Source organism: Phasianus colchicus, chromosome 16 (genome assembly GCF_987193195.1).
Source record: "Phasianus colchicus chromosome 16, bPhaCol1.hap1.1, whole genome shotgun sequence".
Taxonomy (NCBI): domain Eukaryota; kingdom Metazoa; phylum Chordata; class Aves; order Galliformes; family Phasianidae; genus Phasianus; species Phasianus colchicus.
In genome coordinates this window covers 11568842-11591448 of record NC_143451.1, presented here as the reverse complement: position 1 = coordinate 11591448, position 22607 = coordinate 11568842, and the positions used below count along the sequence as shown (strand labels likewise).

At 63.0% G+C, this 22607-nt stretch overlaps 2 protein-coding genes across 6 annotated transcripts in view; one reads left to right on the top strand and one right to left on the bottom strand.

Moving 5' to 3' along the window:
- Nucleotides 1-9312, top strand: part of RAI1 (retinoic acid induced 1) — a 59493-nt gene extending 50181 nt beyond the window's left edge. For 2 of the 3 annotated variants that reach the window (XM_090151317.1, XM_090151316.1), the window contains exons 3-6: nt 1719-7257; nt 8139-8232; nt 8496-8545; nt 8961-9312. In XM_090151317.1, coding sequence (XP_090007443.1) covers nt 1735-7257; nt 8139-8232; nt 8496-8545; nt 8961-8975 — 5682 coding nt within the window. In that variant the 5' untranslated portion in view covers nt 1719-1734 and the 3' untranslated portion in view covers nt 8976-9312. The remainder of the gene's footprint in view (nt 1-1718; nt 7258-8138; nt 8233-8495; nt 8546-8960) is intronic. The other variant, XM_090151319.1, reaches the window with a different exon arrangement.
- A 1700-nt stretch (nt 9313-11012) lies between these two features.
- On the bottom strand, nt 11013-21588 carry SREBF1 (sterol regulatory element binding transcription factor 1). 3 transcript variants are annotated; one of them, XM_031606948.2, is made up of 19 exons: nt 21347-21588; nt 18019-18396; nt 17763-17926; nt 17549-17683; nt 17213-17431; nt 17015-17129; nt 16725-16936; nt 15909-16113; nt 15335-15519; nt 14664-14925; nt 14418-14584; nt 13963-14131; nt 13779-13887; nt 13575-13687; nt 13302-13434; nt 13029-13191; nt 12586-12771; nt 12275-12386; nt 11013-12018 (listed from the first exon to the last, which is right to left on the bottom strand). In XM_031606948.2, exons 1-19 carry the CDS (start codon nt 21444-21446, stop codon nt 11795-11797), a joined length of 3351 nt encoding a protein of 1116 aa, XP_031462808.2. In that variant the 5' UTR covers nt 21447-21588; the 3' UTR covers nt 11013-11794. The 3 variants fall into 3 exon arrangements, with proteins under 3 accessions (XP_031462808.2, XP_031462809.2, XP_031462810.2); XM_031606949.2 differs by having other exon boundaries at nt 13575-13684; XM_031606950.2 differs by lacking the exon at nt 21347-21588 and adding an exon at nt 19048-19182.
- Nucleotides 21589-22607: the final 1019 nt, after the last annotated feature.

The window sequence follows — 22607 nt, the reverse complement described above, 5'->3', positions numbered from 1 at the left end:
TGGGCTGCAGCAGGGTCACTGCAGGAGCAACATCACGGGGGGAACCCACACCTCCAACCCGCTGGGGTCGGGCAGGTTGCACCCCCCAAACACCGATCTCTTCTTGAGCACACAGGGCCCCGCTGCGAGCTCAAAGCGGGGTGACCCAGGTGCTTCCCCGCACCTCGCACGGGCGGGGAGAGGAAATGGGGCCGTTTAATGACGGCTGTGCTGAGCGCTCGGCTAATCGGCGGCTGCTGGCGGGAGCAGACAGCTTCCAGATGGCATCGCACCGGCGCTGGGGTTATTGGCTGGGGACGGGGGGGGGGCTGCGGGAGGCGGCTGCAGGCACAGACAGGCAGACCCAGGAAGTTGAAATGAGTTTTTTCTTGCAGCAGAGCCCCGCGTTCCTGTCCCTCCAGGCTGCTGCCTCCAGTAATTATCACAATAATTACAAAGAATGGCAATGAGTGGGGTGTTGGCGGGGGTGCGCGGGGTGCCGGCAGCCCCAGGAGGAAGGGTTACTCCTTAAGGGATTTGCAGAGTGATGGGCAGTGGGTGCGTGGAACACAGAGAACACGAGGGGACCCAGCAGAGCTTTGGGGTGGCAGCACGCTGCAGGCCACGGTAGGGGAGGGGCTTCCACCCTGTGAAGCTGTGGTAGGTGGGGAAGAGACACACTGCAGGGAGAGAGGAGGCAGCAGGACCTCGGGCAACCCCAACCCACAGGATGCAATGCAGGGCGATGTGATGTGGGGAGACATGCTGGAGGATGATGCAGGGTGATGCGATGCAGGGCGATGCGATGTGATGCGGGGCCAGCTGCTGACATGGGGGTGGTGCAGGGCGATGCAAGGCAAGGTGATGCGATGGAGAGCGATGCAATGCAAGGTGACAGTGCAGGGCGATAAAGTGATGCAAGGCAAGGTGATGTGATGCAGGGCGATGCAATGAAAGGTGACAATGCAGGGCGGTGTAAAGCAATTCAATGAAAGGTGATGTGATGCAGAGCAGTACAATGCAAAGTGATGTGATGCAGGGTGATGCAATGCAAAGTGATGCGATGCAAGGTAAAACGATGCAATGTGAAATGATGTGGTGCAGAACAGTATAAAGCATTGCACTGTGAGGTGGCAATGCAGTGCGATGTAAAGCAATGCAGTGCAAGGCGATGCAATGCAGAGTGATGCAACACAAAGTGATGCGATGTGATGCGGAGTGATGCAATGCAAGGTGACAGTGCAGGGCAGCGTATAGCAGTGCAATGCAAGGTGACAATGCAGGGCAATGTAAAGCGATGCAAAGCAAGGTGATGCAGTTCAGGGCGACGTAAAGCAGTGTAATGCAAGATGACAATGCAGGGTGATATAAACCGATGCAACACAAGGTGATGTGACACCAGGCAGTGCGATGCCAGGTGATGCAAAGCAACGAAGCAATGGGAGGTGACATGGTGCAGGACAATGTCAAGCAATGCATTTCAAGGTGATGCAATGCAATGCAAAGTGATGCAATGCTGGGCAATGCAATGCAAGGCAAGGCAACGCAGGGTGTTGCAGTGCAGTGTTAGGTGCCGCGGTCACGGCAGCACGAGGGGAGGCAGTTGCAGCAAGGCCATGCCCTGGCAGCGAGGCGATGCCTGCGGTGCCGCAGCTCAGTCCCCTCTGCACGCGGCCGCGCTCCCCGGCCCTCCGCAGCGGCGCTGCTTCATTTGAATTCTCGCCTCTCTCTCTTCGCAGATAACAAGCCCGCGCCATGCAGTCCTTTCGAGAAAGGTGTGGTTTCCATGGCAACCAGCAGAGCTACCAGCCGACTTCACAAGATACATCACGCCTGGAGAATTACAGGCATCAAAGTCAGGCAGGGCCGAACTGCGAGCGGCAGAGGCTGGTGGCGAAGGAGTACTACAGTCAGCAGCAACTGCCATACGCGGGCTATGAGAACAGCGCCGCGGAGAAATACCACCGGGGAAACAAGCAATTAGCAGGGCAGCAGCTGCAAGGCAGGCCGGCCTTTTCCAATTACGCTGTGCAGGAGAACAGCCCTTACCCAGCGCGCTATTCGGGGGACGAGAGCCTGCAGGCGTGGGGCGGGCAGCCACCAGCGCTGCCCAAGTATGAGGACAGCCTGATGAAGAAGACGTCGCCGGCAGCAGGAGGGCGGCCGTACCACGAGCCGGCAGCAGCTCCACTGCCCTTCCGGACTCACTTCCCACAGCAGCAGCCGCAGCAGCCGCCCGCGCTGCCCTACCCCAAGCTGCAGCGGCAGAAGCTGCCCAACGACGTCTCCTCGCCCATGCCCTTCTCACAGAGCCCCCATTTTGGGCAGCACTCACAGTCCTTCCCCGCCTCCTCCACCTACTCCTCTGTGCCAGGAGGCAGCCAGCCGGCACATTCCTACAAGAGCTGCACGGCACCTTCAGGGCAGCCGCCGCTGGAGCGGCCCCTGGGCAGTGCCGCCAGCCTTGCCCCTGGCCCCCGTGTGCCCAACCTGCACGGCTACCAGCCCAACCGCATCGGCTATGAGCAGCCCCCGCAACCGCCCCCACAGCCCCCGCCACCGCCACAGCCCCCGCAGCCCCCGCAGCCTCCTCAGCCCCAACCTCAGCCCTTGCAGGGGAGGCATCACGCCCCAGAGAGCCTCCACTACCAAAACTTGGCCAAGTATCAGCATTACAACCAAGCGGGGCAGACCTACTGCCAGGGTGACGCACCGCCCGTCCGCACGCCGGAGCAGTACTACCAAACCTTCAGCCCTAGCGCCAGCCACTCGCCGGCACGCTCCGTCGGTCGCTCCCCATCCTACAGCTCTACGCCATCCCCGCTCATGCCCAACCTGGAGAACTTTCAGTACAGCCAGCAGCCTCTCAATGCCGGTGCCTTCCCAGCCGGCATCACTGACCACAGCCATTTCATGCCGCTGCTCAACCCCTCTCCCACTGATGGGACGAGCCCGGATGCTCAATCTGGGAATTGCAAGAATTTGCCGAAGGAGAAACTGCCTGAAAACCTTCTGTCAGATCTGAGCCTGCAGAGCCTGACGGCACTCACCTCCCAGGTGGAGAACATCTCCAACACCGTCCAGCAGCTGCTGCTTTCCAAATCAGCCGTGCCCCAGAAAAAGGGCATCAAGACCCCAGCGAGGACCCCTGAGCAGCTCAAGGGGCAGCACTGCAGCCCAGAGAGCAGCACGTACTCCACAGAGCAGGTTGGGACCCCGCTGTCGGATCCGCTCAGCACCCCGCAGTCCGTCCATGCCGAGACACAGGACGCTGACTATCTGAGCGGCTCGGAGGACCAGCTGGAGAGGAGCTTCCTGTATTGCAACCAGAACCGCAGCCCTGCCCGTGTCAACAGCAACTCCAAGGCAAAGCCCGAGTCGGTGTCCACATGCTCTGTCACCTCCCCAGATGATATGTCCACCAAATCGGATGACTCCTTCCAGAGCATCCATGCCAGCCTGCCCCTGGAGACCTTCACCAAGTACGTGACCAACGAGCGGGACTGTCCCCGGCTGCTGCTCAGTGCGCTGTCCCAGGAGGAGCTGGCCTCCGAGATCATTGTCCTGCAGGATGCCATCAATGAGAAGGAGGACAAAGCCTGGCCCAACTCACCCATGTTGAGCAAGGAGGCCACAAAATCCCCCTTCCAGCTGGAGAACCACCGGCCATGCCTGGACTCCATGGTGAAGGGCTCATGGCCTAGCCAGGGTGACTCCAGCACCCTCACTGAGCCCCTCAAGCTTGACAAGGCTTCGGGGGGCAGCACGGGGAAGGACTTTGGGGATGAGGTGTACGAGGGTCCCCAGGTGGAGTTTGCAGCCACTGAGACCAAGGACACACTTAAGGATGCGGACCCATTGGCTTTCAACTCCAAGCCCAGCATCCCAGCCGCTACTTCCAGTGCAGGGGCCTCTGGCTTCAGCTGCTATTCGAACACCACAGCCAACTCAGTGGGCTCTGAAAATGCCATGGAGCACTTTGAGTGGCCAGAGGAGAACCTGGGTGAGGCGTGCCTCAGGTGGAAGGAGCTGGGCTCGGGTCTGCAAGCCTCTGACCTCCCCAAAGGCCTCTTCCCCAGCAAACTGGGAGGGTCCTGCAAGGAGAAAAAAAATGCTTGTAGCTTGGACCTGTGCGATGGTGAGCAGCCGGCCAAGAGTGAGACGACCCGGGACTTTGGCCAGCAGGCGATGGAGGAGGAAGAGGAGGAGACGCTGACCTACGATGAGGCCACAAAGGTGGACAGTGAGAGGTGGCTGCAGGACACGCGGCACTGCTGCACAGCTGGGGACTTCAGTGAGATTCCTATGATCTCATCACCAGAGCTGAAGGAGTCGGACCTGGAGGTGGAGGAGTACTCCTCACTCTGCGAGCTGGCGGGCACGGAACAGAAGTCGGTGCCCTACGCTGCCTCACCTCCCAAGCCTCCAGAGATACCTGCTGTGCTGTCTGCCAGCGAGGTGCCCATGTCTGCCGAGGAGACTGTCAGCACAATAGAGAAGGAGAGTTCTGTGCCCTCGGCGCGTCTCTCCGGTCAGTCCATCATCCTGCTGGGCCCGGCAGTGGGCACGGAGACCAAGGTGAAGAGCTGGTTCAAATCCTCCCTGCCCCACATCCAGCCTGAGGAGGAGAGTGGGGGAGTAGAAAAGTCCCACCCGGAAGCAGTGGACTCTGAACCTGTTTTGTCACTTGGGGTGAAGAAGCAACCGGCACCTGAAAATGCATTGGTGAAAACAGAGCCTGTCTCACGGGGCAAGAACCTCCGCAACAAGAGGATCCACTGCCGGCTGCCGGAGGAGGACAGTGCTGGCAACGCAGTGCCGAGCCCCTTCAGTGAGCTGCCAGCACTGTGCGTGGGGCCGGACGGACAAGGGGAGATGCTGAGCAAGAATGTGCACAGCCAGACGCCCAGGTTCGCAGCGGAGGGCTTGCCAGCACGCATGTGCACCCGCTCCTTCACCGCCCTCGCTGAGCCCCGTGCCCCGGCGCCGCTGGAGGGGCTGAAGGCACCGATGCACCAGGAGAAGCTGGGCAAGAAGCCGGCATGTGGTGTGAAGCAGCGGGTGGCTTTCAAAGCCAGGAAGCGCAGTGGCCGGCCAGCCCCTAAGGTCATCCAGAGCGCCGGTGGTGATGCCGCCATCACGGTGTCCAGCTTGGTGCCGCCTGAAGAGGTGGTGGGGCCAGGGCCGACGGATGGGGATGTGGCAGATGGTGGGGAGAAGGACCAGCGCTCGATGATCCTGCGCTCCCGGACGAAGACACAGGAGGTTTTCTACACCAAGAGGCGGCGGGGCAAGCGGGCGGCTGATGTCCGACTGAAGAACTGCAAAGCACCCAAGAAGCTCATCTCCAACAACCACCTCCCACCCGCCTTCAAGTTGACCCCCCCGGGCAGCCCCCACAAGGAGGGCAAGATGGGCACCAGGATGAAGCTGCCCAAGGCGGGGCCGGGGGTGGGCGGCAAGATGTCAGAGCGGCCCCTGCACTCACTGAAGAGGAAGTCCACCTTCATCTCCCCCATCCCCGCCAAGAAGAGGAACCTCGTCCTGCGCAGCAACAGCGGCGGCGTGAAGGAGGAGAAGCCGGAGGGTCCCCACAGCCTCTTCAAGAAGATGCCCGTGGCCAAGAAGGTGAAAGCAAAGCTGCCCCCCAAGAGCCCTGGCGAAGCCGTCCCCAAACCCCCCCCGGTGAAGGAGGCCCCCGACGTCTGTATCAAAATCACCTCGCGGGCGGCCTTCCAGGAGGCCACCAAGACCAAAGTGCTCCCTCCCCGCAAGGGCCGCGGCCTCAAGCTGGAGGCCATCGTGCAGAAGATCACCTCACCCAACCTGAAGAAGTTCACCTGCAAAACGGCCGCGGCGGCCACGGTGGCGGCCACCTACAGCACCTCGCTGAGCGTGGCGGGGACGGAGCGCGAGCGGGCGGTGAAGCACGGCATTGTGGCCCCGGCAGTGGGTGACGCGCGGTTGCCCAAACCGGCAGCGGCACAGAAGGCGCCCACCGTGCCACCGGCTGAGCAGTTCTGCCGGAACCCCCACGGCCGAGCGCTGAAGGGGAAACCGGGCAGCGGGAAGAAGCTCTCCGCCGATGGCTCGCAGAGTGAGGGCTGCGTGCAGGCTGCGGGGGCACAGCCCGGCTCAGCCATGGCAGCCAAGAACATGGCGCTGCTGCCCAAGAAGAGGAACCGCAAGGGCAAAGCGGCGGCGCTGGGCATGGCCAAGGCACCCCTCGGCCCCGCGCTGCCGCTGTCGCCCCGTGAGCGTGCGGCCGGGCCGGGCGGTGGGGATGAGGGCAAGAAACCAAAGAGCGAGGAGAAGGAGGCGGCGGGCAGCGAGGGGCCAACGGCGGGTGGGACGGCGCGGGGGACAAAGCCCCGGGCCAACCACGCCAACTACAATGGCTACTCCAAGCGGCAGCGCAAGCGTTTGGGCCACGGCAAAGCCAAAGCAGTGCCAGTGCGCTGCAAGAACCGTGGCAAGCGGCGGCGGCCGGCCCAGCAAGCCCCGCTGCCGGACCCTGCCGAGCCCGAGATCCGCCTCAAATACATCTCCTGCAAGAGGCTGCGGGCCGACAGCCGGGCCCCCCCCTTCGCTCCCTACGTCCACGTAGAGCGGCGCGGCGACTTCACCACCGCCTGCACCGTCATCAACTCCCCCGGCGACGAGGCCCGGCTGCAGCGGGGGCCCTCTGGCACCGTGCCCAGGCCACGGGCAGCCCTGCCGGCCTCCTCTGCCATGCACCTGGGGCCGGTGGTGTCCAAGGCGCTGAGCGCGGCCTGCTTGGTGTGCTGCCTGTGCCGCAGCCCCGCCAACTACAAGGACCTGGGTGACCTGTGCGGGCCCTACTACCCCGAGGACTGTCTGCCCAAAAAGAAGTCGCGGCTGAAGGAGAAAGCGCGGGCGGAGGGCGAGGAGGGCGGCGCAGCGGAGAGGCCCCGAGGGGTGGCAGAGAGCGGCTGGGCAGCCGGCGGCAGGGCGGGCAGGCAGGAGGGTGCCGCAGAGCCGGGCAAGCCGAGCGTGCTGCGCTCCAGCCCCCGGGGTGTGTTCCGAAGGCTGCAGAGCTGCTACTGCTGTGACGAGAGGACAGAGGGCGAGGAGGCAGCCGAAAAGCCCCGGCGGCACGAATGTACCAAGGCCGAGTCCCCGCCGCAGCCCGAGCCGGCGGGCGACACGCAGGAGCACTGGCTGCACGAGGCCTGTGCCGTATGGACCGCTGGGGTGTTCCTGGTGGCAGGGAAGCTCTACGGGCTGCAGGAGGCCGTCAAGGCGGCTGCCGACCTGGTAAGAGCTCGGCTGTCTGCCCCGCATGGGGTGGGCCCTGAATAATAGCAGAAGCAGCAATAAAGCTGGGAGCAACCTCTCCCATGGCATTCACCATCCTCATTTAGCTGAAGCCATTTCTATGGCTGCTCCCCATTTCCAGCCCAGATCCTTCTGGCACTACAGCCCCATAGCAACTGAGGGCTAATGGTGGGTTGCTGCGCAGCTGACGTGGCTGGGTGATAAGGGGTTAAATGAATAGGGTTGGTCTGCAACATCCGGGCATTAGGAGTCACCCTGGGAGGCTGGGGCTGGCGTTCAGATGTGCAAACCCAGCTGGCTTCCCACGGGATGTGCACTGCTGCCTCCCTGAGAGCTCCTGAGATCTCCTCCTTCAGCCTTAGCAGCGTTTGTGTGCTGTTCAGTCATGCTGCAGCTCACAGAGGGACAGATGCAGGGTGGGAGGTGGGAGTGGGCGGCCTGATGCCGGGATGATGGGCAGCTGGAGACTGGGGAGCGTACAGCCCTGCCCTGCTCCTGGTGCAGAGCGAGAGGAGCATGAGGACATTGGGAGAGCAAAATGGGGAGGAGGGTACTGGGAAACTGCCATGGAGACATGGGGTTTTGTGCCACGGCCATGCCAGCAGAGACTGGGTGGGGCCTGCAGCAAGCCCTTCCTGACCAGGTTTGGGACTGGCTGCATCCATTGCATGACCACCAGGCATAAATGCAATGTTGGCCAGAGGCTGCAGCCCTCCCTGCTAAGGCCCCAGACATGTCACTTCATCTCCATGCCTCCCACGTTGCTATAGGGGCTTCTTGCCTTTGTGCCAGGCTCTGATGGGATCTTTCTATCTCTGCCTCTCTCCCACCCTGCTTTGGATTCCTGGCTGCGGTGAAAGAAGTGCTCGAGCTGCCAGCAAGCAGGAGCCACAGTGGGCTGCTGCCAGAAGGGGTGTCCCCACACCTACCACTACGCATGTGCCGTTGACACAGGTGAGCCCAGGTGCTGGGATTGGGATGTGGGGACCCCCCTGCTCCCTCTGACCCTGCTGATGGCAGAGCTGGGTGGTCTGGGGGCTCCGCATGAATGGTGATGATCTCTGTAGTCTGTCTCCCAGATTTGGCCAATTCCAGATAAACTCTTCCTGCAAACGGTGTGGCTCCTCTGGATGTGGCAGGGAGGGTGCTGTGTCCTTGCTGCCCAGAGACAGCTGGTGGCAGGGGCTGCCCTCACATGCCCTCTTCTTTCCCCGCAGGTTGCTTATTAACTGAAGAGAGCTTCTCTCTGAGATGTCCCAAACATAAGGTAAGCCCAGAGCCCTCGTGTTTTTCCTTATGTCTCCAGCCCATGAGGGAGGTGGATCTGCTTTCAGACCTTGTCACCATGTCCGCCAGGACATCCCACTCCCCAGCACAACCACTCCCAGTTTCAGCCTAAGTGGTCATCATAGAATCGTTACTTCCTGGGGGACACCAGGACACCCATGTGACCCTTGAAGTTGTGACAAGTGGGGGCTGCACTCCTGCCTCCTCTTGACAGACTGTGGGGTTGTGTCCCCTTAACATGGAGCAGGGAGAGTGTTGATTTAGCTTGTGCTAAAAGCACACCCTCAGTCCTTATGGGGACGTCCCCATCAGCTGGGGACAGAGGGGCATCCCCCCCACCCCACCATGTGCCTTGTGTCTTGCCTCCTGCTAACACTCCATCCTTGTCCCCACAGAGACAGCCGGTGTAGCAGCACGGGAGGTGCACGGCCCCCGCCACCAGCGAGGGACCCGCAGGGGGGTGGCAGTGCCACCATCCCCATCTCGGAGCCATCGGGGGTCACCAGAGGAGTGTGGCCCTCGGGGTGGGCACAGCGCTGCCGGCCGCCCCCCAGCCTCTCTCCCCAGAGCCCCTCCGGGTGGGCAGAGCCCCTGGGGTGTCAGAATGGGGCCGGGGGCACGGAGCCCCCAGTGCGGCGTGACGGGGTCACCAGTGGTGCTGACACCCGCACGGCGAACACAGAGACTCTGCTCCAGGACTATGTGAGCTGCACAGGGGTGGGATGGGGTGGGGGTTGGGGGTGTGGGGAGGGGGGGGGGAGGGGGGCCGTGTACGAGGGGGTCCCTGCGATGTTGTCTTACTCTGGGGCCGCCGGACCCCCACGTGGGTTCCGGGTCTCCATATCTCACACTGATCTGATCTGAGATGTTGCCTTCAGCAAACCTCATGGTGTCTGTCTGTATATATGTGCGCGATGGAGAAAAGGAAAAAAAAAAAAAAAAAACCATTAGAAAAAAAGAAAAAAGAAAAAAAAAAAAGAAGAAAAAAAACCCCAACAGCCTGCTGTTTGAAACACCACTTTGCTTTTTCTGTTCCGTTCTTCCATCTCTGCCATGCACAGTGTCTCCACGATGGGGACAGCACTGCGCCACTGCTGTGCCAGTGGCTGTGTCCCCAGTGGGGCTGGTGGGCACTCACTGGGCTCCCCCAGCCCTGATTCCTCCCTCCAGCCCCGTCCCACGGCACCCACCTCCCCCAGCTCCATGGGGCAGTGCTGGGCTGGGGATGCACAGTCCCCAAAAGCCCCCCCTCCTTCTGCTCTGCTCTGCCAGCACTTCCTCAGCTCTTCTGCTTGCTGGGGATGAGCTTTGCTCCCCATGCTTGTGCTTTAAACCCTACGGCACTGGGTGCAAACCCCATGGCTCTGGGCACAAATCCAGAGTCTTGGCCTGGTGCAGGCAGCTGCAAGCAGCCCAGAAGCAGCTCCTGATGGGCAGCATTGGTGTCCGCCAGAGAGAGCAGCAATTAAGCTCCACGGGGACAGACATGGGACAGAGGAATGCAGGAGTTGCTTCTCTCTTGCATGGCCAGGTTCGCTTGGCTTCAGCTTTGCCTCTCTTCCCAGCTGCTTCAATGGGGCCAGGGGCTGCCAAGGGTGCATTAACCCCAACCCCCACCCTACAAATGGAGGCAAAGCATCCTGCAAACCCTATGTTCCCTGCACCCCCAACCCTGTGCCCCACCATCACACCCTCCAGGTTTGCTGGCCAAGAAATGTCTGTTGTTTCAGCAGCTCGCCTCGGACACGGGAGAGAAAAGTCACACAGAAAAGGACAAAAGGAAAAAGAGAATAAAAGTAATTAATAAAAAAATAATAATCCCAGTGTCCCTGGCAGCGCTGCCTGAAATCTGGCTATTTTTAGTGACATCTTGTACATATGACTGTAAAATGGTAAACCGTGTGTATTATATATTGCCTCATTATATAGTGTATATATATGTATACATATACATATATATAATATATATGAAGACTGTAAATGTTAAGACTAGTGTTCTTATTAGTATATTGCTTCACACTGAAGATTGTGTGTAACAAGCTGTTTCTAAAAGATGTTTATTTTCCTTAAGAGTAAAAAACAGGTCATTGCATTCAGAGCGTCAATAAAGATACAACGATTGTTTTGGAAGTACTCTGCGCCCTGCTCGTGGCCTGTGTTCCTCCTGTGGGCGGATGGCCAAGTGTCCCTTCGTCCCCTGGACCAAAGGTCTCATTGTGAGCTCGGGCTTGGGTGGGGGGACACAAACATGGGGTTGAGGTACGGGGAGGTCTTGTGAATGAAGGGTGCATTTGGGGTCCCTCTGGCAGCCGATGTCCCCATCCCTGCCACCCTTGCCCCCCCATCCTGTGCAGCCTTATGCTGGGGGGAAGGCAGGACCCATAGGTTATGCTCTGTGCCCCCCCTCCATGTGTCAGACCCTGCACCCCCAGTCCAGCACACGACAGTATAAATAATTGGCTTTAATTCACTGTACAAAACTGCAACTATGAAAATACCGTTTAAAAAGGCAAGGAGGGGGAGGAGGAGGATAAGGATGAAATGGGACGCAGCGGGGAGCTATATACAAAGTAGGGACACAGCAAGGGGATGGGGGCACCCACCAGTCCTCCACATCCCAACCCAGAGCCACCCCTTCTCCCAAAGCGCGTGGGGTTGGGGCTGCAGGGGGGGCACAGCTCCTAATGGGGGGAATGGGCAGTGCTGGGGGAGGGCAGGGGGGGCCCCTCTTTCCTACCACGGGCACCTTACGGTGCCATCTTAGCTGCCACCGTGGGGCAAACCCTCCCGCTCTCCCCTAGTGGGGACAGTGCTGAGGTGTGTCCTCCCCCCCGATCCGTGCTGTGGGACCCACGAGGAGGGGCAGGGACACGCAGCAGACTGGGGTGAGGACGGCCCCAGCCTTGCTCTGGGGTTTTGCAGGGGGGTGGCGGGCACTGGGAGGAGGAACCCCAGTGCCGTGCAATACTGCGACAGTGTCACTAGAGGTCCCCACGTCCCGTCACCCAACTGCGCCGGCCAGCAGGGTGCCCACGCCGGGATGTACCCCCGACACCCACAGCGGATGGTGACACGGGACGTCACCCTGCCGCTCCCATCCGTCACCTTAAAACTGCATCCTGACACCATCTCATAGAGAGGGGGACACCGAGGCACGCACGTCCCCACCACCCATATGGCACGGGAGGGGGGGTGGGGGGGGACAGGTGGCACGTGCCCACATCCCCCGCTAGCCCGAGGTGACGGTGGTGCCGCTGCCCAGCTTGATGATCATCTGCTGGCAGTCGTGCAGTGTCCGCCTGTCCCCCAGCTTCTCCAGCGTACGGGCGGCCTCAGCCAACATCCCCACACGCTGCCCAGGGGCTGAGAGGAAGCTGGGGGGCAGGTAGCAGCAGGCCAGCAGCAGTGCTTCGGCGTGCTCCCGCGGCGTGGGGTGGCTCTCCGGCTCACCGGCTGCAGGGACAGAGAGAGGGGAAGGGCATTGAGCGTCCCCTGTGTGCTGTGCTAGATGTGGCACTCGGTGACACGGGTCAGTGGGCACGGTGGTGATGGGTTGGCAGTTGGATTTGATGATCATAGGTCTTTTTCAACCTAAGTGATCCTGTGAGTCTATTTTCCCATCCCAGAATGGATCACTCACCAAAACTACCCCCACCCCCCAGCCCTATGGGGGTGCAGCTGGGGGGGTGCCCCTGCCCCCCTCACCCACCTGCCTTGCTGCCTTGCACCCCTCTCCTCCGCAGGCTGCGGTCCAGCAGCTGGTGGGTACGAGTGGGGCTGGCGCGGGCCATCAGCCTGGCAGTGGCTTCGTGCAGGAACACCTGGAAAGGGAAGGATGGGATGGGATGGGATGGGATGGGATGGGATGGCATGGCATGGCATGGCATGGCATGGCATGGCATGGCATGGCATGGCATGGCATGGCATGGCATGGCATGGCATGGCATGGCATGGCATGGGGAAAGTTGGTAGGAGTGCACTGTGCACGGGATAGAGCCAGGAGGTAGGAGGGAGGCTCACCCTTCGCATGGCAGGCCGCAGGGTCTGTGCCAGGCGCCGCAGGCTGCTGAGGTCCTGCTGGAAGCCGCGGAGCTCCAGGGCAGAAGCCTGGTAGGTGCCACGCAGCTGCTGGCTGGCACTCATCTGCTGCTGCCACAGGTTGGTGCGGGTAACCAGGAGCAGGTCGCACAGTAGGAGCTGCACTGCCTGTGGGGGGGGGGGTAAGGCAGGGGGGAGTGGGTGAGCAAAGGGTGGGCGGAAGGACGGGGCACACCCCCAGGGCCCTCGCGGGCAGGCGGGCGCTGTGCGGGACCCCCGCCGGGCTGCATGGCAGGGGCATTGCACTCCCAGTCTGACACATGCAATGCAACTACAATGCACCCCCACGAGGGCCGGGGACGCCTCCTGCGAGGGCCGGGCGCTCCCCCCCGGCTGGACTGTGTGTTGTCCCTCCCCGACCTCACCTTGTCGATGGTGCACTTGGGCAGGCTGCAGAGATCCAGGCTCTCCCGCAGGCAGCTGCTGGCCTTCTCACAGTGGCTCAGGCTGGCCTGGCTGCCGTCCTGCTTGTTCAGCATAGCCCGGACCGCCTTGAAGGAGTGCAGTGCAGCACGGGGAAGGGGCTTCCTGCACGGGGACAGTGGGTGCCCATCAACACGAGTTGCACCAAGCCACCCCAAAAAGGAACAGATATGAGGAGCTGTAACCCACCCGGCCCCACTGCCCCCAGCACTCACTCAGAGCTCTGCAGTGCCCGGGGCATGGCTTCCACCAGTGGGTAGAGCCGCTCGGCCCCCTCCTCATCACCCTTCAGCCAGTGAATGACCGTGCCGATGAGGGATGCCCACCACTTGGACACAGGGTCGGTGCCTGTGGGGTGGGAGGGACAGAAGCACAGAACATTAGGGAGTGGTTGGAAGGGACTTCTGAAGACCATCCAACCCAACGGGATGGATCCCTGGAGCGGGTTCTGTGGGGAAAGCCCTCGGAGTGTGGGATGTTGGCCTCACCTGTCACTGCTGCCAGGCCGGAGCTGATGGAGGGTGTGGGGCCGGGCATGCTGCTGGCGTGGGAGCAGCCATTGAGCAGCTGAAGGTACTCCAACGCATCCGAAAAGCGCCTTCTGTCAGAAGGGACGTGAGTGGGGCTGGCCCAATCGCAAGCAGAGGGAAGGGACACCCCCTGGTACCTGCCCCTCTCCCTGGTACACTCACCCCTCTCCCTGGGCAGCGGGACGGCCAGGTTCAGGCATGGCCACGCAGTACAGCGCCTTCTCCAGGAGGTGCTCACGGAAGAGCTGGGTCACCTGCGCCAACGGGTCCACTGCGGCACAGAGCAGCCATCAGCCCCCACCCTACCATCAGCCACAAAATGGGCCTCTGGGGCTCTGGGGGGTACCTGGGTCACCGGCGGAGCTGTAGATGGTCTCTCTCGGGACGCCCTTGACGGCCCAGTCCCCGTCCACGAAGAAGCGGTGACCCAACGGGTGGCAGAGCCACTGCATGGCGGGGGGCACAGCCCCACCATGGGACAGGGCCACGCGGCGGGCACTGCAGAGGAAGGGGCGCTGCGGGGAGAGGGGGGGTCAGCGGGGCCTGGGAAGGCAGGGGGACATGCAGCATTGGGCTACAGGGATGGGGCTGGGGACATTGATCCCATGGAGGCTGAGCGAGCAGGATACTGGGCTGCTGGGGGGGTGGAAATGCCCCCAAGGCAGGGGTAAGAGGCCATGATATTGGGCCCTGCTGCGGGTTATCTACTAAGGTGGGTATGGAGGATGTGGCACCAGGTCCTGCAAAGAGGAAGGCACCAGGAAGGGGACAGAGGGGACACGAAGGGGGTGACAGACTCACAGCCAGGAAGTGGAAGCAGCGGTGCAGGCTGGCCTTGATGCGCAGCGCAGCCGCCACGTAGATCTCAGCCAGCGCGGCCACCGAGACGGCGTCACCGGCGCACTCAGCCAAGTTGACGGCACTGAGTGCCAGGTTGATGGCCAGCAGGTGCCCCCCAGCCTGCTTCCCTGCGGGGACACGGGGCAGCGCAGGAGTCAGCAGAGTCCCCTGCTCATCCCCACGGATGCTGTGGGGCACGGGACCTACCAGCCAGGTGCAGCTGGTGCAGGCGGTGGTAGGCCATGGCTGCATTGCGGGCGCTCTGTCGGACGTGGGCGCGGGGCGGGGGGTCCGGGCGCAGCCCCCCGGCGCGGGCAGCCAGCCAGCGGCCCACCCAGAGGCGCTGGAGCAGGTGGCGGAGCAGGCTCCACAGCAGGCTGCAGGCCAGGTCCCCGTGGGAGGCGGGCAGCGGGCGGCCCAGGGCCCCCAGTGCTGTGCGCAGGTGCTGGGCCCCCTGTGCGAAATCCCCCTGGGACAACAGAGAGTCATCGATGGGAGGAGCCATAGGGGAACGGGTGGGGCCGGGGGGCGTGGTCAAGCGTGGGTGTGGCCGATGGGAGGGGGAGGGCCGTTTGCATGGGTGCGGTCTGTGGGCGTGGCCAGGATACGTGCGGCCAATGAGGGGGCGGTGTGATGTGAGAGGGCGTGGTCAACGGGGGGCGGGGCTGGGTGTTGGGGAAAGTGAATGGCGTCAGGGAGAAGGGGCGTGGCCTGAGCGTGGGGCTACAACTGTGCTGGGGTCAGAGCCGGCCGGGTTAACCTGAGATGGGGGAGGCTCAGGTTGGGTGGTGAAGCTAGCCTAAGTGGATGGGGCGGGGGTCTGGGAAGAGGCTGGGGGCTCAGAGTGTGCGGATCACAGAGCAGCGGGCGGTGCTTACCCGGTCGAGGTCGAGGTCTGCCTGCCGGCGGTGCCGCCAGAAGAGGACAGAGGATTCGGAGTGCGGAGGGGTGACTGGCTCCCCGTAGACGAAGAGCCGCACCACCGCTCCCAGCACCAGGGCTACGTTCAGCCCCCAGAACACCAGTGTGGGCCACAGCCACTGCGACCATCCCCACGGCTCCTCTGTGTACAGGGACGGGGGATCAGCACCGCCCCAACATCCTCCACCCCAATGGCCTTCACCCCATGCCCACCTCAACAACCCCACTTGATGGACTCCACCCCAACTGCCTCATCCCAGATAGCCCGTACCACACACACACCCCAACATCCTTTCCCCACCATGGTCTTCATTCCAATAGTCTCCAGCCCATGCTCAACCCAATGGCGTCCATACAAATACTCTTTATGCCATGCCCTCAACCCTACAACTATCCTCAAAGCTTCCAACCCAATGGCTTTTATTCCTCCACCCCTCATCTACCCCAATGATCTCCACTGCAATGTCCTGCAAGCTGTTCCAGCCCTAAAGGTCTCCAGCCCAAAGGCCTCCACCCCATGCCAGCGCTTACCTGCAGTGCCAGGCTCAGCCATGATGCTTCTTCCAGGACCAGCAGTACCCAGGCTCCCAGATGGTGCCGGGGCACTGGAGCCACGGAGCAGGGAGGCCAGGGGGTTAAAGGACAGGCAGAGGAAGACGAAGGCACAGAGGGCCATTCGGGAGCGGTCCAGCATGCCCTGGCTGCCAGGTGAGGGTGGTGGGTGCTCCTGCTTCACCTGTGGGGGAAAGCTGCCATGAGCCATGGGCACAGATATGTCATGGACATGAGTACATGGACATGAAGCATGCTGATGGGGCAGAAGCATGAAATACAGGGCATGGAATACAGAGTATGTGTATATGTTCCAGGACACGGACAGAATGTGGGGTATAAGGCATGGATATAGGGCAGAGAGCATGGACAATGCATGGTATTCAGGTCATGGATATGGGCGTGGGTATTAACATGGACATGGGTGTAGGTGGCAGTGCAAGTATGGACATGAGTATGGGACTGAGGGTATGGGTATGGAACAGAGCATGGACAGGACATGGAGTATACAGGGCATGGAGTACAGGAAAATGTATAACACACGTAGACAGGGCATGGTGATGGATATTGGCACTGGGTTACAAGTATGAACAGGATACGAGCATGGGATGATGAGGCACAGGCATGGGGTGCAGGCCATGGGGTACAGGGCATGTGTGTGGGGTAAGTAGTAAGGACACTGCATCACCGATGTCCCCCCCATCCCTCCCTCCAGTCCTGAATTGAGTGAGGAGCAACCTAAGGGATCTCCTTCTCCCACACTTGGCTATTGGGCCCCCCAGCACACCCCCACACCTTGCTGTGGTTGCAGAGGGGGCTGTCAGGCTCAGAGTCACTGCTGCTGTTGCTGCTGCCCCCACTGAGCGAGAGCGGGCTGCCGCGGGATGGGGAGCCCACGTCCGAGGGCGGTGGGGTCAGCATCTCCATCACCTCTGCCTTCGCCACTTCCACGGGCACCTCCGCCTTGGGGCCGGCACCGCAGGAGGCCACCAGGTCCTTGAGGGACTCTGTGGGGAGCGGGACAAGGTTTAGAGAGGGGATGATCACCCCCAAACCCACCCTCACTGTTCCAGCATGGCACTCACTGCTCTTCTGCACGGCCATCTTGAGGCTGAGGTTCTCCTGCTTCAGCTTCTGGTTGCTCTGCTGCAGGAAGCGGATGTACTCGATGGCCTTCCTCAGGATCGCCGACTTGTTGAGCTGCGAGGGGCAAAGGACAGCTCAGCCCCACGCACAGCGCCTTCCCTGCCCTCCGCCCTCCCCATCCCCAGCACAGCCCCCACCTTGGCCTCAGTGCCCACCACCAGGTCCTTCAGCTCCACGATCTTGTCGTTGATGGATGAGCGGTAGCGCTTCTCGATGGCGTTGTGCGCCGTCCGCTTCTCCCCTTTGCTCTGCAGCAGCGCTGCCTTCCCGCTGGGCGCCAGCCGGTTGATGGGCAGCTTCTCAGCGTCCACCACCAGCGGCACCGTGGCCAGGATGGTACCTCCACTCACCAGAGCCTACGGGATGGAGGTGGCATGGAAGGGGTCTCCAAGCACCCCCACCCCAACCCACGGTCCTGGCGTAAAGCCCATTTGTATGGGAGCCACCAGGGTGAGCGTGGCTCGGTCACCTACCGGCACCTGCAATGGAGTTGCGGTGCTGTTGGTGGCCAAAGAGGTGATGGTGGAAGTCTTGGCACTGCCCGCATCTGTCTTGACGGCTGTCAGCAGCAGGGAATCTGCCTTGATGAAGTGGGGCTGCAGCAGAACCTGGAGGGCCAAGGAGGGGTTCGCAGGGCTGTGGTGTAACCAAATGCCCCTTATAAATGCCCCCCAATCCTGGGCTTACCGGCACTGGCTGGATTTGGGGTGACACGGGCTGGGTGGTGGCAGCGGGGCCAGGTGCCAGGAGCTGCTGCGGTGCCACGCTCTGCACAGGGCCAGGCAGTGCCACAGGCTGGGCTGGCTGTGGTGTGGGCAGGGGGCTCTGCGCAGCCCCCCCAGGCTGCACAGCTGAACACGGAGCAGAAGGCAGCATTACAGGACCCCCAAACCAACCCCCCAACGCACAGCTCACACACTCCCAATCCACCCCAAATCCTCACCAGAGAAGCTGTGCTGGTTCTGGAAGCCCACCATGGGCTGGGGGCTGAACTGCCCAGGGGATGCGGAGACGAAGCTGGGGGCCAGCATTACGCCGGGCTGAGGCTGGCTGCTGGGCACGGCTGCAGGTTCCTCCTTCACCCCCGGTGCTGCTGGGGGGCCGGGGGCTGGCAGGAGTGGGGTGGGGGACTGTGGGGTGAATGTTGACAGCACAGGGGGGGCCGGGAACACATTGCTGGTGGGTGGTGGCTTGCTGGGCCCCAGGTAACTGGTGGGGGCTGGGGGGAGCCCCGGGGACACTGTGCTGTCAGGGGCAGCAAACGGCACATCGAACAGCCCCGAAAAGTCATTGTCCGGTGTGTTGATCAGCTGCAGCATGTCTGAAAAAAAACAGCCCCCCCCAGAACTGGTCAGTAGCAGCCCCGAACCTCACCGGGGGCCTCAAAGACATGGGGATCTCCAGCCCCACATTCCTTGCCTCTGCCCAGAGATGTGGGAGCCCAGAGAAGCACCATGCCCTTCTCCTCAGGGGTTGCCAACCCCAGGGGCAGTGGGGCTGATCTCAGCCTGCTCCAGGGAGGCAAAATGGGGAGATACCATGTTGTGCCAGCTCATTCATTAGAAACTAGACATCAAAACCTTGACAACCCTAAAAAAGACCCTGTATCAAGGGCTGAGGATCTGGGGCTGGGACAGGGAGGTGGCATATTCACCCCCCCCCCCCAACCCCAGTGCCATGTGCTGCCCCACTCACCCTCAAGTGGGCAGCAGGGCACAAAGGGTTAACCAGCACCAAGCCAGGAGGTCTGCCCTGCACACCGGAGCACTGGGGACATCCCCACTGACACAGCCCAACACATCGGGGTGTTCTGAAGAGCCCCCATGGAGTGACCCCCATCTGAACACACCGCGATACCCAGAGATGCCACCACCAAAACCCACAAGTGCCCCCAAGCCCCCAGATGCACACCCCAAAGTGACCCAGGGGGTGCCCCACGCGCTGGGGAGAGCACGATGAGGAGCAGGGGTACCTTCCAGCACGCAGCCCTTGAGATCCCCCAGCGCGGCAGCTCAGCCGTGTGCCGAAGGCAGCGGGATATTTTCAAACCATTTTTCTCGCCTCCTCCCCGTGCGCCCTCCCCGCTGCCGCCCGCGCCAGGCCTGGAGCAGAGCCGGCCATGGGGTGATGTGACTCCGCCAATCGCTGCCCGCGCGCCCGCCGGCCGCCCCCGGGCAGCCCCAAGGTGAGCACAGCGGGTCACTCGCGGGCACCCAGCCGAGGGTTACTCCAGGTCAGGCAGCATTAACTCTTTCACTGCGTGTCCCGACGTCCCACAGAGATGCCAGTACCCGTGTGTGCATGGAGGGGGGGCCCAGCTCGGGACACCTCCAGCCTCACTGGGTGTTTGCATCCCATGGAGCACCCCCAGCCCTGGGACGCTGCCCCCACCACATTGCTCTGGGGGACCCCACAGGGCAGAGCACTTACATCAATGGGGACCTTCTCTGTGGTGTCAGTGGGACCCAACCATGTCACTAGTGAGGGCACAGGGACAAGGGGGCACCCAGGGACAGTGGCAAATCTACAGTGGGTGAGAGCACTATAGGGCACGGATGGTCATGGTACAAAACCCCTTTGGTTTCCCACCTCCCTCACCCCACGCATGGCCCCACAGGGCCCCTCGAGCCCCTTACGCCCCACACGTGGGCCATAAACACATGGGAATGGGGACACGCAGAGACCCTGAGATCGTGCTCAGTGTGGAAGGGTTTATACAAGCGCCCATCAGCAAAAGCCCTCCCTGTAAATAGTAGCAGCACACCCAGCCCCTCTCCATATGGAGATCAGTGTCAGGGAAACACTCCCAGAGGGACACCCTCATCCCACGTGCCCATCCCTCTCCTCCCTACAGCTTATGGTCAAAGAGCAGGGGCCACCGTGATCCGGGGCACGGTCTCAGCCCTGGTTCGTGTCCAAGGAGGGCAGAGGGGACGCCAGCGCGGCTCCGGGACGCAACACCTCGCAGGCAAAGTCCTCCCGTGCACCGGGTGCAGCAGGATGCGCCGCTTCCCCTCCAGCGTGCCAACGAGTTAAAGTTCAGCCCACGGCGCGGTTGGGTTCAGCTCCAGCTTCGGCTGTCGGAGGAGAAGGGGCTCCCAGCTCCGACCCCACAAAGCTCCCGTGAGCCCTGCGGAATGCTCGGGGGCTCTGCCAGCCCCGTCCCCGCCCCGCTGCGTGCTCCACCGGCTCTGCCGGTCTGTGCTGGGGTGCCTCAGGGCCCCGAAGCGCACCGAACCCGGGCGGAACGGCACCACGTGCTGCCTGGTGCAGGTTGGCTGCGTGCCTCGTGCTGGGATGGGCTGGGAGCTGCAGAAAGGGTCCCGCTGATGGCATGATTGGGTCCTACTGGCACCAGAAAGAACGAATCATTGGCACTAGGGAGCGGGTGCCCCTCGGTGCTATGATTGGGTCCCACTGGCACCGGGAATCGGGTCCCCATTGGTGGCATGACTGGGTCCTATCGGCATGGGGATCGGGTCTGCCTTGAAGGCATAATTGGGTCCCACTGGTTTCGGAAGGAGTCCCCTTTTGGTGGCACGATGGGGTCCCACTGACACCGGGGAGCGGGTCCCTACTGGTGGCACGGTTGTGTCCAATTGGCACCGTCGCCGTCCCGCAGAGCCCCCCAGGAAGCAGCCACGACTCCGAGCGGCCCCGACAGCCCCACGGTGACCGGGAGCCGCGGGGCAGATGGGTACCGCGGGCTCCGGAGCCGGGGATGCCCGGCGGAGCACCGCGCCCGGTGCCGCCCCACCCCCACCCATCGCCCGACGGCGCGGGGGAAGCCAGGAGGAACGACCGAGAGTAACCCCGGCGGTGACGTCACGGCGGGGCGGGGCTGGCGGCGACACAAGGCTGAGCGCTGGGGGAGGGGAGCCGTCCCGGGACCGAACCCGACGGCACCCGGCGTGCGACCCCCAGCCATGCATACGGCACCCCAAAATCCCATCACCCCCCCCAGCACCATGCCAAGCACTGAGCTCCCCCGACCGAACCACGGTTTTACCGTGCGTGCACCGAGCGCGGCCCCCCCCCGGATCGGTTCTGCACCGGGTGCGCCCCGTCCCACCGTGCCCTGCCGCCCGGTACATCGCACCGACCGCGCACGGGCGGTCCGGTAACTGCACCCGGCCCCGCTACGCCGCACCGACAGCCGGTATCGCGCCGAGCCGACACCCCGCGAGCACGCACGATTTCCCCGAGCAGCACCGACCCCGCCGCCCCGGTCCCGCTGCCCCTCCCCATCCCGGTCCCGGTCCGGTCCGCACCGTCGATGTCGCTGAGCAGCGCCGTGTCGATGTCGCTCGCCGCGCGGAGCTCCAGGGCCAACCCCTCCAGGGTGGCATCGTCGAAGCTGAGAGCGCTCATCGCGGCGGCTCTCACGGGCAGCAGAGCCTTTAGGACCGGGGGGGCCGCCCGAGAGGGGCCGGTCGCCGCATGATCCGGCGGAGGGACGGGGATGCGCGGCCGCACCGTGCCCCAACCTGCTGCCGGGCGGGGGGGGCCCTGAGAGCGGCCGCCCCTCGTCCCGCCCCCCCCCGGGATCCCCGCCCCCCCCGGTAACACCGGGACCCGCTGCGGGAGCGCGCACGGACGGGAGCGGGGGAAGGCAGCGCTGCGGGGTGGGTGCGGGGTGCGGGGTGCTGTGCCCCTCAGGCTTGTGCCGGCCCTGCGGTGCGGAGCTGCGTTAAGGAGCTGCAGGTTGGGGGTAATGAGGTTTGAGGGTGCTGTAGTTTTAGGGAGCTGCGGTTTTAGGGTGATGAAGTTTTAGGACTCCTTCTGGGTTCATCCTCACCCACCTTTTGTTTCAGCCTGAGGAACAATCCGGGAAAACAAAGCCCTGAAGGTTGGCCCACCCCACCGAGGCTGCCCGTGGGTCAGATGGAGCTGGAGGTGCCCCGCACCGCTCCCCCACTGCGCCCCGTGCGTTGTAGGGAACCACGGGGCACCGCTGCGGCACAGGGCAGCGCTGCTCCCACATCCCCACCCGCAGTTGGAAGACGGCTCATAACCCAACCCCCGGGAGCACACGACGTGCCGTGGGGCAGCTCGGGGGGCTGCGCGACCCCAGGTGCGAGCGGGGGCACGGAACCCCGGAGGGGTTTGGGCATCGCTGAGCGGGGCCGGGGCAAAGACCCACACCGCGCGACGCGGGAGGGGGAAGAAATGGCACCAACACGGCGCTGTTTTCCCGTTCTGTGCCTCCCCTAAAAACAGAAGGGCTGCGCCCCACGCTTCGCTCCCTCCGAAGGAACCGCAGCCCCCGCGGGGCGGTGCGCTCGGGGCCGCGCGGGGCGGGACTCCCCGGAATGACGGCCGGAGGGAAAACCCCGCCTGTAGAACCAGAGCGGCGCGGCCAATGAGCGCGGCGGGCGGAGTGGGGTGATCGCGCATCACGGCGCGGGGCTGCGTGACATCACGGCGGTCCTGCGGGGATCCACGTGGTGCTCAGCGTGCGGCCGCTGGGAGGGAACCGCCGCCGGGAAGAGACGGGCGGGACAACCGAGCGGGCGGGCGGGCTGCGAGCAT